The sequence below is a fragment of the Pezoporus occidentalis genome, unplaced genomic scaffold, assembly GCF_034315485.1.
Source record: "Pezoporus occidentalis ecotype Australia unplaced genomic scaffold, CSIRO_AGI_Poc_V1 ctg117, whole genome shotgun sequence".
Taxonomy (NCBI): Eukaryota; Metazoa; Chordata; class Aves; order Psittaciformes; family Psittacidae; genus Pezoporus; species Pezoporus occidentalis.
The window spans coordinates 1,328,826-1,346,935 of NW_026912961.1; the positions used below are offsets into that span (position 1 = coordinate 1,328,826).

The 18,110-nt window shown below is 40.6% G+C and overlaps 1 protein-coding gene across 6 annotated transcripts in view; it reads left to right on the forward strand.

Moving 5' to 3' along the window:
• The first annotated feature begins 1,085 nt into the window (after window positions 1-1,085).
• The window catches only part of AGTPBP1 (ATP/GTP binding carboxypeptidase 1), a 69,961-nt gene continuing 52,936 nt past the window's right edge, over window positions 1,086-18,110 (forward strand). Inside the window, exons 1-3 of one of the 6 annotated variants that reach the window (XR_009968826.1) lie at window positions 1,086-1,319; window positions 11,908-12,042; window positions 13,065-13,132. Coding sequence is in view for 4 of the 6 variants with exons in the window: in XM_062640201.1 (XP_062496185.1) it covers window positions 13,104-13,132 (29 nt within the window). In the remaining 2 variants the exon portion in view is untranslated. Of the gene's footprint in view, window positions 1,320-1,532; window positions 1,591-11,907; window positions 12,043-13,046; window positions 13,133-15,387; window positions 15,429-18,110 lie in introns of those variants that run through there. The other 5 variants (XM_062640201.1, XM_062640182.1, XM_062640191.1 and 2 more) reach the window with 5 other exon arrangements.

Here is an 18,110-nt window from a genome sequence, read left to right on the forward strand (position 1 = left end):
AACCTTGCACATTTCTATTGGGGATTGTGCTTTTATCATTAGGTATTATTGGTAGAAATGAGATTTGAACTGAATTTCAGTTTACCAGCTTTCGCTAAAGGGCTGCTTCTCCTTTGTATACACATGGCCTCAGAATTCTAAGCAGTTTCCTTTTTTCGTTTGAGGAACTTAATGAAGAAGGAAATATCACTCCTTGGTTGTTACAGATAAACAAGTGTCAAGGAGTGAGAATTAAATTGCTCACTTCCAGAAGTCTGCAGTGATACTGAGTAGCTCAAACCTGGGCATGCAGAAGTTTAAACATATAAAGTATTTCTCTTTTGCAAAGACTTTGAGAGGAAGGGAAGAAGAGAGGGAGAAAATGAAGCCTTTGGTTTTTACAAATCACTAATGAGTTTTCTTACTTGCTCCAGAGCTCCCTCGGTGCCCAAGGCAGCAAGGACCCTGTGACTGTGAGGGTGGTGAGGCACTGAACAGGTTGCCCAAGAAGACGTAAATGCTCCATCCCTGGCAGCGTTCAAGGCCAGACTGGACAGAGCATTGGGCAACGGAGCTAGTGTGAGGTGTCTTTGACCACGGCAGGGGGTTGGAACTAGATGATCTTATGGCCCTTTCCAACCCAAACCTTCTATGATTCTATGATCCGTGGCTTCACTGCTGTTGCGAGTACTTACCTGCCGTGAATAAAGGGTGTGACAGTTCCCCCAGGCGAGGGGCATCGTACCGCGCAAGTGGAAGAAGGAAGCCCGGGTGCGCGCGGACGGTGTGACAGGTGACCCGGCAAGGCAGGTTCACTCGAGTAGTCATGCTAGTCCTGCAACCATCGCATTCCCACACACCCCCAGTTCTTGCAGCCTGAGGCAGCCCGCGCCCTTCCTCGACACAGGCCTGGCAACTCCGTGCCGCGGGGTAGGCCCGCAGCAGCACTGCGCCTGAGGCGAACCGGGAGAAAGCAGCTCGCGGCCAGGTGAAAATCTTTCCCACCTCCCCCTCCGCCCGCCAGCTTGCCTCCGCTCCGTCCCTCGCGGGCCGGCACAGGTGTCGCACAGGCCTAGCAACGTGCTCCCCCCGGTGGCGGCGACGGCGCCTGCGCACGGCCGAGGCGCGGCAGGAGAGGCCGTGACGCGTTGCGGTGAAGGCAGGTTCCTGCCGCCGCTCGCGTGAAGGCGGCTGGGATGCAGCGTGGAGCCGCCGGGCCGGCGCGGCTGGGCGGCCTCGCCTGAGCGCCGCGGGTGAGGGGCACCCCTCCTGCAGCCTCACCCGCCCCTCAGGAGGGCTGCGGGGCAACCCCGGCCCTCGAGACGGCGGGGGCCTCAGAGGTGAAACCCCGCGAGCACGCATCGTCCTCCCTAGTGCGGGCCGAGCTGCAGTGGGCGCAGGGCAGGGCGGGGCAAGACTAGGCGCCAGCGGGGAGGGACCGGGGCCGGGACCGAGGCGGGGTCCTACCCGGCGCCCGGCCTACCTCCTACGGATTCACCCCGTGCCGGGTGGCTGTGCATCCGTCCCGGGGAACGGCGAGTGTACGTGGGGACACGGGGCCACGGCTGCTGTCTCCGGGATCCGCACCCTGGAGGTGGTACCAGCCCTACGGTAGGAGCACTGCCTGGCGTGGGGCCTGGATGGGGTGTCGGGTCTGCCCGCGGCAGGAGGGACGTTTGCTCTTCGCACTTCACGGTTCGGTGCGCGGCCCGCTCAGAGGCTCTTCTCGGCGTTACACCGAGTCGACGTTACAACACAACTTTTACGTTCCGCGAAGCGGAAAGGCTAAGGGTGATCCCTGTCCCGCTGCTCTCGGTGAGGCTGTAGCTGTGTGGCTCTTGCCCGGCCCGACCGCGTAACCTGTCATAGGCAGTGCGTGGAAAACACGGCGGCCGGGATGGCTTCTGCTGAATGGCCGCTGAACTTAACGTTCTCTGGGGAGGCCTTTATTAATATTTGGGTGTGTTTTAATTTTCCTGCCTCCTACTGCAGTTGTGGAAATCTAGCACAGCAAATGCTTCTCTAGGTGTCGGTTCAAGTGTGTGACAGAGAGAATCTGAGAAATGGGCTGTGGATCGGGGAGTGGTGTGGTGTTTCTTTTCATTATAAACTGTTTTCAGGCACTGGGCTTTGTCAGATGCTTAGGTATCCTGACCTGGGTGAACTTCAGTTATGTACACTTGCAGCTGTAAGCTGTCTGCGGTTTGTTATAGGCAGAGGTGAGAATTTGTGTACCTGTATGGTATAAACCCATGAAACTTCTGGATAGCCTTGTGGTATGAATTTTTGTGTCTATTTTTGCATCATGAGGGAATTAGCTGTCCAGCGAGTGTATTCTCACGGGTAATGTTCTGTTAGAAAAATACATCTGCAACTACTTTCACGGGTTATACTTAATGAAAAGGCTTCTCAGTTTTGCAGGTAGCTTTCAGTGTGTGTTTCATTGCTGCGTGTAATGATGGGTGACAGGATGCTGCTGATGGGATAGCCCCACCTTCTGGCTAATCCTTCAGTGAAATCATACTCGTGACCTAAGAGTTTTTCTGGAAATTATACCCTATGACGAGCATTGTGGATGCAAGTGCAAGGCTGTGTCGGGATGTATTTTTTTTTTTTTTTTTTTGTCTGGGGAGTGGCAGGATAATCTCCTTTTCTGGAGACCTTCCTATTTAAGGTCAAGATAATTTTATCCCATACCCCTGTTTCAGCAGAACAATTTTTTATTGTTAGTCTCTGATGTCTCAATTAATTATGTTTTTTTGTTTTTAATGCCAACATAAATTAAAGGAAGTATCGCTTCCCAGCCCCCCCAGGCTTTAAAAAATAATTTGGTTTTTGTCTGTGGTGTGGTTTTTATTTTTTTTTCTTTTTGAAGAGGAAGGAGAGAATCCCAGAGCCAGGAGTAGTCTTAGTGTGTGAAGTGATACCTTATCTATGTTTGTGTGAAGTGACATCTGATCTCAGGCTTAGCTTTCAGTTCAAGTTTTGAAGATGGCAGTGTTCATAATTAAGTTTTCATATTCCGGAAAGTCACAGATTGTCTTTCAAATGGAAGCTTTTGAACTTGAAAAATAGTCAGTTGTTTTGGTAGTAGATGGTAAAACACTGGTTTATACTGGTTAGCTTACTGCTGCTAGGAGCAAATTCCCTGAAATTATGTGTGAGAAGCTACAGTTAGCAAGGGAAAACCTGTGAGAAGGCGTTATGAAGTCCTCTTGGCTTACAGAAGGAGCTTGCTATTTCACCTCATGTTTAGGTTTTAGTCTAGGAAAAACATTCATCTTGTCACTCAGCAACTTGTCAGCAGTGTATCTTATGATTAGAGACTTTGCAGTCTTTAAAATTCATGAGATACTCTGCTGGACGTATCTGGGAACCACCTGTTTTTTGGCTCCCAATGTGTTACTTGAAACTTCTTGAATTCCAGTACCTGCAAGCTGCTTGCTTTTAGGAGATTGCTCCTGCAACATGAATTGCTAATGTCCAAAAGATCTGAATGCTGCTGAAGTCACCCTGGGCCTGGAGTATAGCTGCAGTAATTGAAGTGTTTAACTCCTTAATCAACTTAGAGGGAAGTCATGGTTGTTCGACCAAGTGTGAGAGTACTGAACAAGGCAGCTGCTTGTATGGGCACTTAAAGGGGATTTGTAATGGCAGTGTATCTATGGGTGTGTTTTCAAGCCATGCACTATCCACAGCTTAGGTGTCCAGTATCCTGTGTTAAGCATCAAGAAGATTATGAGCTGCTCATTGTTTTTCCTGAATATGATTCAGTGTGGTTTACATTTGGAAATACAGTTTTGTAACAGTTAAATGGGGGGGGGGGGGAGGGAGCACCCAAACATCCTTCCTTCCTTTTGCAACAAGTGCAGAGGTGGCCGTCCTGCAACTGTCACCGTGAAACCTTAACACATTACAGGGCACATAATTTTTTTCACTACATCTTTAAAAAAACTCCTTACAATTTATGAGAAGCAGGATGTGCAGGGTTTTGTGTACCAGAGGGAGGTAATACTTTTTAATTGCTTCAGGTGTATTTCATAAGCTGAATGGTACAAATCAAGGTTTTGAAAGAGAGTTGTTATTGAGAGTTTTTTGGATTGTGAGATGATTGTGTTACTCCATACTAATGAGGTAGCATGGCTCGAAGTGTATTTGAGTAGATAAATCTGCAACAGGGAGCCGAATATTTTTATTTGTTGTTTGTTTATTTCTATTGGCTTAAAACCAGACTTGAAGATTTGCTTTAACTCAACTGATGAAAGGCAAGGTTAGATGCTTGGGTTGATTTCTTTCCAGACTGACCTTAGCCATCAAGATGGTATAAGCCAAAGGAGGACTCACTGGATTAGGTGTTGGAAAGCATCTCTGACATTTAGCACTGTGTCAGTGAAGCATTTCCAAGTGCTGGGGGGAAAGTTACTGGATTTCCAGTTCTTGTTCAGTTTTTGGTGTAGGGGAATGTTTAGTTTCTGCCATGAATGTCCTTTCCCTCCTGGCTTTTTTTATTGCACTCCTGTCCCTCTCTGTGCTGTTGACCTTCTACCTGATGAAAGTGTTATGCTAGCTGGGCAACAAGTAGCTGACTTCTGCAGTATTTATGTCAACTTAAATCACACAAGTTTTGAATGTGATACTCTGTGAGCCTGGAAATGGCAAATTTGTAGCATTTTGAGGGGTAACTTTATGCTTGCCATATCTGTAACTTTCTAGAAGCTTCTTTCCAGGCAAGAAATGAAGTACTGTTAGTGACATGTATCAGACTTTTTTTTTTTGACAGCTAAGTGAACTGGTGGTAATCAGATGCATTGCATAGTTGGCAAGCTGTTGTACGGGGATTTGGTGTTTCAGTCTTTTGTGAAGCTTTATGTATGTCCTTTTGAATGTCTGACTATGTACTGCAGTTTATCTAGTTATGTCAAAAAGTCAGCACTTTGCTATAATGCAGCAATGGGTAAATTAATCAGCTGACTTTTTTTGTTTTTACTAAAAATATTTATAGCAATAAATATTTATAGCAAAGGGTACAAGGAAAAGACAGTAGGTGATTTTCAGAAGTGTTTTCTTTGACTAGCTTTTTCATTTTACTTCGAATTTGAAGATTATTTTCCACCAAAAACTTAAGATTGATTTTTTTTTTTTTTTTTTTCTTCCCTACTTAGAGGAGCTGGTTAGATTTAGTTATTAAGGGGTTATTTTCTGCCATTTCCATATAAAGTCTTACATCTGGAAGAAAAGTATCTCTAGTTGTGGTAGAATACAGTGTAGGATTTGCCAACTTGAAACTTAGTTGTGAAGTTTGAAGGATTTCCCCTGATTGTCAGTCACTAGAGTTTTAAACTGGGTTATAGATGCATGAAAGTTTTGGTTATTTTGTACTATGGATTGAGCTTTCAGGATACAAAGCAGGTTGTGCCTGTAACTGCGGCATCTCAAAATAGTCTGTGAAAATTTTAATCTAACATGAGGCCTCATGTTTTTTTTTAAGGCGATTGTTCACATCCAGTAACTTTGCTACTCTGTATAGCTCTAAAATGTTTTCTGTCAAAAAACATTTAAAAATACTCATGGAAGTTGTCTCTTGGGGCACTGAATTGGAAAACAATATGTCATGCGTGAAAGAGTAAATGATTAAATGGTCAGAGGGGTTGTTTAAGGTATAATTTCTAAGCCATTTTGAAAGGCACAGTCCTCCTTATGGTACAAGATGGGATGGTGGAGGCAACATGACTGTATTAATAACAGTGGCCACTTCTTACTGCTGGCCGAAGGAAGAGCATTGTGCTGCCCTGGCAAATGTTTCTTGTGTAGTCTCAAGTCACATACTGCAGTTTTCCATATTGTGCAGAGATATTTGTGGGTTTTGGTTGCTCATCCTAAATTTTGAACATACCTATTCCTAGAAGTGTAAATTTAGGTAAATAGTCTGTTTCTGCGAACAATTTACTTCTATGTTTAAAAAAGTAAACCAGAAACCTTATTTTGGAATTAAGGTTACCTAGAGCAGAAAGAATGCAGTAATCATTTTATATAGCTGTATTCAAACAGACCTTTTTGGTGTCTTGAAAAAGAATATTTCAACTTATGGACAGCTTCTGAGATTTCAGAGCATGTGAAATGATTTGCTATCAAAGGCCAGTTTGTTTCTGGTGTGTTCTGGGAGACTCCACATATACTTCTGAGAGGTAGAAGTGTCTTTTGAAAGCATACCCCAGAATGCAATCACCTGATCTCATGGAGGGTTTTGATTTTACTTTTTTTTTCTGCCTAGCATTTATGAAATTTTAAATCATTATATGTTTTCTCAGTTCATACCCAGGGTTTTCTCTCTTTCATTTTTAGTTCAGTGGTGTTTTTTTTGTTGTGTTTTTTTTTTTTTTTAACACAGTTCTGTGCCCTGAACTTTGGTGTTCCTTCCTTTCTTTTCAGACTATTTTGTATGTAGGATTTACAAAGATTTTCTCATCTACTTGTTTCCACTATCTGATAAATAAGTACACAGTAAAGAAATTACTTATTTGCTATGCACTTGTTAATTTTTCTTTTGTTAACCTTTCAAATGGAATAACTCCATGATGAGTATAAGTGAAGACTGAGCTCTGGCTTTGAAAATAACTTGGTCCTAGCTTTGGATACAAATCAAAACAGGAAAATATATATAGAAGAACACTCAGGTTTTTGCAGACTTATTAGGGTAGATATATACAGTAAAACTGAAGCTTTGTTTTGTCTCTTCATGAATATGATTTTATATATGGTTTTTGCAATTCATTTGTTCATGATAATAAAACATCTTTTAATATATAGTGCAAAGACTCATAAAATAGGCCTTTCTGAATAAAGTGTATTATTTTAAGAAAACAGGTTTCTGTAAAATAAAACCACAGAAAATAGAATATACTGCAAGTAGAGCAGATTTAGTAGTATCAGTAAACTGTGCGTATTGATACTTTGTTTTGACTTTTTTAGTTTCACTTGCTAAAAATAGCTGACTTCTTTGTCCTGTACTTACAAAGTACTTCCCTGCAAACTCCTAGCGTTATCCAGGTAAATTTCAAATTTCAGAGGTCTCTGTCCTTCTAAAACCCCATGTGGTGGGTTTTGTTGTTGTTTTGTTTTGTTTTCTTGGAAGGGGGGGATGTGTGTGTTTGGTGTGAAGTTTTTTTGAGTGGGAGAGGGGTTTAAGAAAATAAAATACAAAGATAGTTTACATTTTTTAGTTACATTTATTCTTCCAAGACATGCCTGTCCATGTTAAAGTATTTTGGTTAGTTGAAGCATGTGAACTCTGTTATGTAAACTCAGAATGTCTTCCATTTTCAGTAGCAGTAAGATTAGCTTTGTTTTCCCTAAGAGATTTCCAATAGAAGTATTGTAACATGTAAACTGAGATTTTTTTTTTTTTTTTTTTTGTCTCCATGGTCTAGAGAGATAGGCTTTATTTGTGCACATTGTTTCTGAGCATGTCTGATTTTTGTGGCAGAATCATTTTGTCCTGTTGAACTAGCACTGCTCATTTTTCTTGCCATTACCTTGCCAGATACTGGTAGATTTGTCTTCCATGGGAGTTGTTTAAAACTTTTTGGGGAGATTTGCCCTTGCAAGAAAATGGGCTTGATGGCAAGAAGTCTGGTATGACTCCAAAATACAGACATGTTTTTTAAACATGTATTTAAAAGTCCTTCAGTTTCAGTGAACAAGAAAAAAGAGGAAAAAAGAACCATGAAAGCAGAGTTGCTGTTGGCTAAAATAAAGGGTTTGAGCCTCAGATGTGAGCTTACTGTATTTAACATATGACAGTCTCTTTCTGATGTGATGTTATCAAAACACTTACGAAAGTGCTGAGTGCTGACATATTGTAATGGTGACTATGCACTTTATTTTTTTTTCTTATTATGATTGTAAGTTAGAGTAAGGGTGGAGTTCAGTTTCATGTCGGCCTTCTTTACTGTCTATTAGTGATTAAAAGGAAAACAATTTACAATGACTACACTTAACTGCAGGTTCTGGTGCAGTTGAGCCATGCATTACTGTACTGAATTTGATTTAATTACATCAGTTTTATTTAAAGGTGGCTGTTTGGGGCATATAGAAATTCCACCTCAATGGCTTGCAATAGGTAATGGGTGTACTCACTTTTCCCTGAAATACATGCATCAGTTTAAGTAACAGCATCATAAAGAAGATTCAAGAAGAGCTATGTGATAGTGCATGCAAAGCATTTGGTTAGTAGCATTTACTTTTTTTGAATTATCTCTTTCCATTATTAGGTAGATGATGGATTTGGTGATTAGGTGACTTTCTGTGGTGGTATGAAATTCTTGATATTTGCTTGATGACAAAGGATTCCTCTAAGAGAGAAGACAAACACAAGTGGGCAGGCACTGGCATGATGTAAGAGAAGGAGACTTTTATTATTTGCTTATTTTTTTGAAACAGACGGCATTTTAGGTTTCTCTTTCGCTAAAACAGTGGATTTAGTAAATGAATGCCTAAAATGAGAATGAGACACTGCTTTCTGGAAGAATCAGGAGCCAGTTCAGACTGCATCAGATAGGTGAGGTCTAAAAAAAAAAGGTTTTGTTTGTTGTTTTTAGTGACACCTTGGGTTCAGCTGTAACAGGCTTGTTTTTTTTCCTTACTAGTAGCTGATGCAGTGCTGTGTTTTGGCTTTAGTCTGAGAATAATGCTGATAACACATGGATGTTTTAGTTGTTGCTCAGTAGCTCTTATCCTGAACAAGGACTTTTCAGTCTCACACTCCGCCAGTGAAGAGGGGCAAAAGAAGCTGGGAGGGAGCAGAGACAGGGCACCTGACCTGAACTAGTCATAGAGGTATTCAGTACTACAGCACGTCATGCCCAGTATATAAACTGAGGTCCCGTCACCTATGCTAGCAGAATGGTATTAGCATGGAGCATTAACTATCAGAATTACTAATTCACCTTTCACTTCCCTGCAGGTCACTCCCTAACTTGTGTCAGTAAATTATTGCTGGCTTGGAGAGGCTGAGCATCTTGGTGTTCTCCTAATGCGTATAAATCAATATTCAGGAAGGCTGTGTCCTTACAAGTCTCTGTAGTCTAACAGGCACTTGCAGTAACACCTAATAGACATGCCTGAACGAAATGGTGCCAGTTCATTTCTTTATCCATTGTTTTGAGCAAAAGACAGTCGCTTTGTGATAGTGCTTACCATTTTGCACAGGATCTTTGTAGTCAGGGTATTTATCCAAGAAGTAGGATTCTGGGTTCCATGTTACTCCGTTACATTTCAGCACATGCCAAAACTTACATGTAAATATAGGGGGGATATCCTCTGCTCTTTTGCATGAGCTTTGCCAGTGAGTGGCTACGTTTCACAGGGCTGAAAATAATTGATCAGTGGAGAAGGTGAGTCAGTGGCTCAGTGACAAAGAATTCACATAGGAGGGTGGCAAATACATGTCAGTCACATAATGCTTGTCTTTGCTTTTATGGAGAGAAAGGAAAATGTAAAAATAATATGAAACTTCTTATAGTCCATTTAGTATATCTTAGTGTTGGTAGCATTACTATAGTAAGTGCAGCTTTCTGATTTGGAACTTTACCTGTCTGGAGAAGTTTTCTATGAAGATGCTCCCTGTTTCCCCTGTGAGGGTAGAAGTATAGATGGAATAATGTTCCACAGACAGTGTGAAAAGACCTACTTGTCGTTTCACTTTGACCTGCAGCATTTGCACATTCATGCTGATTGAAATACTTTGTGATAAATTTGGAGTGAAACAAGTTAAGACCTTGCAGTTCAAGGTAGTTCAGCTCTGTAGCTAGCTCCACTTGTACAGACTTTATAATCTGTGAAATTGTCTGCATTGTGGTGGACACAGCTATTCTGTTGGTTGATATTCAAGGATCACCTGCTACAAGCTCAGGAGTGTTGTGTCCTGACTAGAAGGAAGTGCAGCAGGAGGGCCAGGAGACCTCCTTGGATGAATAAGGAGCTGCTGAGGAAACTTCAAGGGGAAAAAAGAGGCTTGCAAAAGGTGGAAGCAAAGACAGGTGGCCTGGGAAGAATACATGGATGTTGTCCAGGAAGCTAGGGACCAGGTTAGGAAAGCTAAGGCCCAGTTAGAATTAAACTTCGCTAAGGATGTTAAGGATAACAGGAAGGGATTCTATAGTTACATTGCAAATAAAAGACAGACTAGGGAAGCTATCAGGAGAACTGGGTACCCTGGATTTGGAGAAGGCTGAGGTTCTTTATGACTTCTTTGCCTCACTCTTCACTGGCAAATGCTCTGACCACACCACTCAAGTTTTGGAAGGCAGATGCAGGGACTGTGAGAATGAAGACCTTGGGCCCACTGTAGGAGAGGATCTGGTGTGAGACCATCTCAAGAACCTGAACGTGCACAAGTCCATGGGACCTGATGGAATCCATCTGCGGGTCCTGAAGGAGTTGGCAGATGAAGTTGCTAAGCCACTCTCCATCATATTTGAAAAATCATGGCAGTCAGGTGAAGTTCCTGACAACTGGAAAAAAGGGAAATATAACCCCCATTTTCAAGAAGGGGAAAATGGATGACCCAGAGAACCACAGACCAGTCAGTCTCACCTCTGTGCCTGACATGCTAAGGCACATGAAAAACAGCAAGGTGCTTGGTGACAGCCAGCATGGCTTCACTAAGGGGAAGTCCTGCCTGACCAATTTGGTGGCCTTCTATGATGGGGCTACAGAACTGATGGACAGGGGCAGAGCAGTTGACATCATCTACCTGGAATTGTGCAGAGCTTTTGAAGCTGTCCCGCACGACATCCTTGTCTCTAAATTGGAGAGTCATCAATTTGATAGGTGGACCACTATGTGGATAAAGAACTGGCTGGATGGCCGCACGCACAGAGTTGTGGTCAATGGCTCAATGTCCAGCTGGAGACCAGTAACGAGTGGTGTCCCTCAGGGATCGGTGTTGGGACCGGTCTTGTTCAACATCTTTGTCGCTGACATGGACAGTGGGATTGAGTGCGCCCTCAGCAAGTTTGCCGATGACGCCAAACTGTGTGGTTTGGTTGATACGCCGGAAGGAATGCCATCCAGAGGGACCTTGACACGCTTGTGAGGTGGGCTGATGCCAACCTTATGAAGTTTAATCGTGCCAAGTGCAAGGTCCTACACCTGTGTTGGGTCAATCCCAGGCGCAGCTACAGGTTGGGCAGAGAAGAGATTCAGAGCAGCCCTGCAGAGAAGGACTTGGGGATGTTGGTTGCTGAGAAAATGAGCATGAGGTGGGTTCAGTGTGCCCTCGCAGCCCAGAAAGCCAACCATATCCTGGGCTGCATCAAAAGGAGCGTGACCAGCAGGTCAAAGGAGGTGATCCTGCCCCTCTACTCTGCTCTTGTGAGACCTCACTTGGAGTATTGTGTGCAGTTCTGGTGTCCTCAACATAAAAAGGACATGGAACTGTTGGAACAAGTCCAGAGAAGGGCCACGAGGATGATCAGGGGACTGGAGCACCTCCTGTATGAAGACAGGCTGAGAAAGTTGGGGCTGTTCATCCTGGAGAAAAGAAGGCTGCTGGGAGACCTCATAGCAGCCTTGCAGTATCTGAAGGGGGCCTATAGGGATGCTGGGAAGGTTCTCTTCATTAGGGGCTTCAGTGATAGGACAAGGGGTAACGGGTTAAAACTTACACAGGGGAAGTTTGGATTGGATATAAGGAGGAAGTTCTTTACTATGAGGGTGGGGAGGCACTGGAATGGGTTGTCTAGGGAAGCTGTGAATGCTCCATCCCTGGCAGTGTTCAAGGACAGCTTGGACAGAGCCTTGGGTGAGATGGTTTAGTGGGAGGTGTCCTTGCCCATGGCAGGTGGTTGGAACTAGATGATCTTAAGGTCCTTTCCAACCCTAACTGGTTTATGATTCTGTGATTCTAACTGTTCATTGTTTTTAAAGGAAGTCAAGGTAGTTTACACTTGAAGAGTACTTGGACAAATCTAGGACGCCTGTTTACTTGACTCAAGCTGTGAAATCTTGTGAAAAGCTGAACACTTGCTTGTCTTGGCTGCTGGGAGAACATCCTGCTTTCAGGTAAGTCTGGAAATAAGCTTCCATCATACTTTGTCTGCTGTAAGATTTTAGCAATTGCAGAGTGAAATTTACTGGTAATAAAAGCCTCGTTATGTGTTGAACAACGAGGATTTTTGAGAGGAGTTACAAATCTCTCTTGGGGGAGATTGTGTTTGTGTGTGTGTGCTTGGCTGAGTTTCTCGCCTGCTTTCCCCAAAAGAACAAGTGCTTTGTCTTCTCCATTCTCACCCACATTTTTGAATATCCTTTTTCCCTTTACTGTCTTCTAACCAGTAAATTCTAACCACTGTGCCCTTTAAAGACGTTATTGTTTTTCTCACAGTAGGCATATTTGTCACTCATACTGGATCTCAAATGGAAGTAGAGAGGTTCAGTTAATGGTCCTGTAGACTTCAACCTTAATTGCTTGGAGCCACCATTTGAGGAAGCGGTGTAGCCTGAGGAGACTATGTCCTTAAAAGGATAGGAAAGTCGAGTTCTTCACACGATATGGTTTGTGTCCAAGAAATGTATTCAGGTCTTGCTTAAAATAAGAGCACCAATCACTCCATGTTTCTCTCTGTGGTTTTAGTTCTGGTTATCCCAGAGATACATGAAATGGCAGTCAGAAATAAGTGGGTTGTGGCATCACACAACATTGTCAAGTAAGTTTAAAGAAGGGTGTTTACTGGCTTCAGCAAAAACTTTGTTCAGTGAAATTTGTGCAATGAAATTCTGTCACAGGCATAAAATACTGTCTGTTAAGTAACTTAGATAAATTTTTCTTTTATTATAATCAGACTCTCTTGGTGGGACTCAGTTACAATGCAGGATCATACTCTGTACTTCTTTTGCAATAGTTTATTTTAAAAGCTGGATCAAATAGATTTAAGACAAGAGCTTGTGATAGTTTGGGAGAAGCACAATCAATGTGAATTAACTTACTAAACATTTCTAGTGTAAAGACATCCAATATGGTGGTAACATTTCATCATTAAAGAACAAAAGATACTGATAACTTGTAGCTGTTTAATATCTTCCAGTTTATCAGAGATGGTGATTTGAAGAATCAAGTTTCCAATATGAACAAAATAAGAACATCTGAAAAAAGGTAAATTTAAAACTGTAGTGACTTCTCAACATCAAGTTATTTGAGATTTGTGAAAAAGCAGTTTTTATCTTAATAATAAGATAAATAATACATTATGGGTGCTTAGTCAGAATGTGTACATTGATGTACTGAAAAACTGCGGGAGTCAATATTAGTTAACATAAATTATATACATTTAATATTTAACTTTCTAAATTTAAAATTTTCAGTTAGTGTTAGACACATTCAAATATAAAGTCTACATTAAATTTCATTGAAACAATTATCAGGTAATTTATTTTATGCAAATATGGGAAAAACATAAAAAAATCTTACTGAAGGAATCAAAGGCAAGTTTATAACAAGCCATGAATTTGGCATAGTATGTGTATAGTTCTCCAATAATCCTGCAATCCAACACACAGCTAGGATAAACAAGAATGAGATTACAGAATATTTCAAGAGTTGAAAAGTTGTGTGTTATTTTCATGATAACTTGTTCTAGCAAATATGTGGAAAAAGTTAAGAGATTTTCTATGGAAAACGCCATGTCTATTAAGCATCAGAAAACTGTTGACAGACTTTCAGTCCTGCTCTTCTCTTAAACTAGCAAAGGTTAAACCATCTATCAGATTAAAAAAAAAAATACCTAAAGGCAGCAAAATAGGGAATTCTGGCTTCAGTCTTAGTTCTTCGAAGTACTGTTTATTTTCTAAATGAGTGGATGAATTTGCATGAAGGACATGCCCTACCATGGATTAATTTTATATTTTGGGATGAATTTCAAACTTTAATTTTAATGCTTGCATGTAGAACCATGTTTGCTTTTGCTGACTCAGAGTGGAATGGCTTGATATCAGAGTCTGTGTTCCTGTTTGTGTGAGAGATGGATCAAAAGAACTATAAAAAAACTCTTACATTTTCTACTTAGGGTATATTAGTTCCTTAGGTATTCCAATAAGCAAAGTCAAACTCTTAATCAGCAATGGGTATTCTTGGAAATACTGCCAGTTATAATACATAAAGTATACAAAGAATGTTAGATTTTTGTGGAGTGGCAACTTAAGTGTCTTGTGTTCTTCTTTAGTTACTGAATCGAAATTAAGGTTTCCATCCCTGCAATTCAGTTGTTCTCTAAGTTGTGAATAAATTATGGTGAATTCATCGTACAGAGTTAGCTGTGAAGTAATCAGAGGTACCAGCTCTCTAAAGATTGGTAACTGTGGAGGTGGTTGAGGGAAAAGAAAAAGAAAGAAATGGATTGCATTAGAATAAAATGAAAACAAACTCATGAGATGCCTGCCTACTTTAAAATAGTTTTTTTTAATGTGCTGAAACACAGAAGATCTGTTTGCTGTGGGAGAAGAGCACACTCCCTGATATGTCAATGTGCTGACTGACTGCAGACAGAAGTTGCAGAGGAAGGAGGGTACAGCTGGGAAACTGAAAGTTTGTGATGACTTCTTTAATTTGACTGTTACCTTTTGCAAGGCTTCTTGAAAAATGAATAGCTTAAAACCATTCTAAGAGAATGGAATTTTTACAAGCTGCCATGACAGCCAGTAGAGTTCTTTCTTATTGTGAGCAGATGCTTAGAAAGGTGTAGCATTTGCATAGCAAAGGTAGTATACAGTGAGTAATGGAGAGTTGTGAATCTAGCATTTCTTCATACACAGAGTAAAAATGCTTGAAACTTTTTTATAGTTGGTGAGACTGGAAGAAATGTCTCTGAAATGAAGACATTTTCTTTGAGAAGATACTTTCTTTTTGAGTGAGTTCTCTCAAACATGAACCCCTATGTCTTGTGTTCCTCAATGTCTGAGCAGTTGCTTCCTCTCTATCTACTCATAGCTTTCCTAACCAGAAAAGGAAATACACAAGGCTCTTTGGTTAGCTAGAGTCATGCTGTATGCTTTGGCAACAGTTGAGATGATGGCAAGGTTGTTCATGCTTCCTTTTTGCAAATAAGGTGATGGTGTGAGGGGTGTTTTGAACTGTGGCATTTGAATGTGGGGTAGACAAACAGTTTTCCTGTGTGTTGAGGCATGAAGCGTTCAGGATTAAGTAAGTGTGGTAAACTTCTTGGGGTGCTTAAAGAAAGACTAAATTCATCCCAGAATAATAATTGTCCATTGTCTTCAGAACTCATGAAGTTTGGGTTAAGTAGTGAAAGACATAAATGGCAAACCTCTAGTGGCTGTGTCTGTGGGAGTCGGGGAGGAGAAACTGAGTAGCAGTAGATCAGCCATCTTCTCTTCTTTGTACAGAAGGATCCTGGAAGAACTATCCAAATGGGTGAAGCTTCAAAGAGCCAAAGGTAGTTTGAGTTCTTAAATACATCTGATTTTTCATGTGTGAGGGAGTAACAGGTCCCATGAGTGAGAAAGTGACATTAAAATACCACATACGTGCTTAAAGCTTTACTGACATAACCATTGCATCTGGCTGCCATCAGGAAGCTAAGGAAAGTGCTTTGGTTATTTAATCACCATTTTTGCAGGCAGTTACGGACTGGCTGGTCATAGGTCTGTCACGAAGAGCATCTGTGGTGTTCATCCAACTCTGAAGAGAATAGTTTATATGGCCCTTATGAAGGTTCTTCTTGTGCCCCCTTGTCATGATTTTTGTAACTAAAAATTTTAGACACTTGGTGACTACAGAGTGTTTTATGGGAATGCTTTAGAATGGGTGGGGTGAAAAATAATCTGTTTTAGTAATGAGTTCTTCATGTTGTGGGAAAACAAGTCTTGTACGAAAGGCTGGACACAGTGTTCAGGGTGTTCATGTGAGGTTCTGCAACGTCAGCAGCGTAGGAGGAGATTTAGCTCTGAGAGGACACAGTTTTTATTCTGCCATTCTGACTCTTTCCTTGGTTCACCTAGCTGTTAGATAAAAAAATACTGAATTCCATGGTGCTTCTCTGTTTTGGAGAGCTATTTTCTAGATTTGGATCCTGAATGGTTTGTTGGTCAAAAGTATGTGCTTATATTACAAATATTAAAAAGAATCCCATTGCACATTGGGCTCCCATTTTATTCTTAGATCAAATGGGCTCACACAGCAGTATCACCCGCGGGATCAGAGTCAGTCAGTCTGGCTGCTGTAATTCCTGTCCTACAGCTTTTTTGATTTACCATGCAGGCATGGAAAGCTGTCGTAATATTATAACCACTGTGTATATTAGTGTAGAATATTAATAAATAAGAACAAAATTCTTGTTTCAAAAAGAATACTCTGTTATAGTTAAGAGGAAATAAGGACTTTAATTTACATTTCAACATAGGCTCTGGGCTTATGTTATTTTCAAGAACACTTTATCGGGTATGCTGAAGACGTGAAGTTCATATACTATATTTCTGTTGGAAGACTTCATCCAAAACGAATAACCTAAAACCGTTCTAAAGATATCTCTTTAAATGCTTCAATCAGTGCTCATTGCTCTTGATAGAGACTCTGGCCCCAGGAGGAGATTGTACCTCTAAATCTTTAGAGTTTAAAATGTTGTATTCGCCAGTGCAGAGAATAATTTACCCTTTCTAAACCTTTTAGAGCTTTTAGTAAGTATGGAAAAATTACATTAGATGCTAACTTTCCGTACATGGTATATTACTTCCATATGTCAGTGTAGCTTGAATTTTGCAGGCTGCAGCAGTCAAAATTGAGGTTAGCTCTGAAATTTTGATGCCTGTAAACAAATTTTGTCTTTACAAAAACTTATTTGTTCCTAAGGATCATTTTTGTTTTGTTGAGTTGCTTCCAGCTTTGAAACAACATTTATTTCAAAAGCAGTGATATACCACAGTGGAAATTATATGTGTATATATTGACACACACACATACAAATTGAAGCAGCAGTTCTCTTATACCTTGGCTTATAGGTGGGCTGGTTGAACTCTCGCTTGTTTTGATTGTGGAGCTGGTGAAGTATCCTTTGGAAATTAGTCAGTTTGTATACCAGATCAACAGAGCTTGTAGATTTCATTAAAACCTTGGGTTTATTTTGGAGTATTTCAAGTTCAGTGGATAAATAAAGAAGTGGAAATAAACAAAACAAAGCTTATGCAAATAATAATGGCTTTATTGTTTATTATTTTGGATTATAAAAAAGGATTAGAGGGATTATGCTGCACTTATACAAGGAAAATAATATTTCAGCAACCAAGACAGATTTATTTTAGATCAAAAACAACTTTTAAATCAAAGACAAATAACTGAGAAGGTGGTACGCTTATTTTACAATATAAAATTTAATTTTATTTAAGATCTAGAATTCCTGTAACCATTGCTTATTACTGATGCTAACAGTTTGTAAGTATCATCTTTAATCTGTAATTGTTTTCTGGTTATGCTTCTCATTTAGATGTCAGTGTGGAAAAATGAAAGCAGTGGAAGCAGATTCCTCAGCAGCTGTTTTATCAGTTTGCTTTCACAGCTGTCCAGCCTTTGCCATCACCTGCCTTTTTTTCTTGATTTTTAACATTTTTGTCCAAATCTAAAGTAATTATTAGTAGAGTTAACTGTAAGTGTGAAAGCTTTTCACAGATCTAAAATACAAATCAGGGAGAAATAATGCCTCATTGCTATAAACAAAACTGACAATATTTATAAAGTTGCTATATACTTTAGTTTTATTGCAGATAGTCAGAACAGTGTATGTGTAAAAATGAATTATTGTAGATTATTGCAGGACACTAATGTTACAAAACTGAAAAGTCAACGTAGTTAATCCTTGGAAATCATGATTTCCTGTAGTTAATGACATGGCTGTAATTGAAATGTTAAATGTTTGTCTAAAAATTACTTTCTCGTAGGAATGTGAATCTCAAAACTATTCATAATTATTGTGATGATCTAAAACTAAAGAACAAATAAAATGATTCTAGGCTGACTATTCATTGTTTGTAATCTACCTATCTATGTGGATGTCTGATTTAAAACTGCTTCTTATACTAAAATACATTTTCTAGGGAATATTATGAGATTAGGCCAAAATACCCTT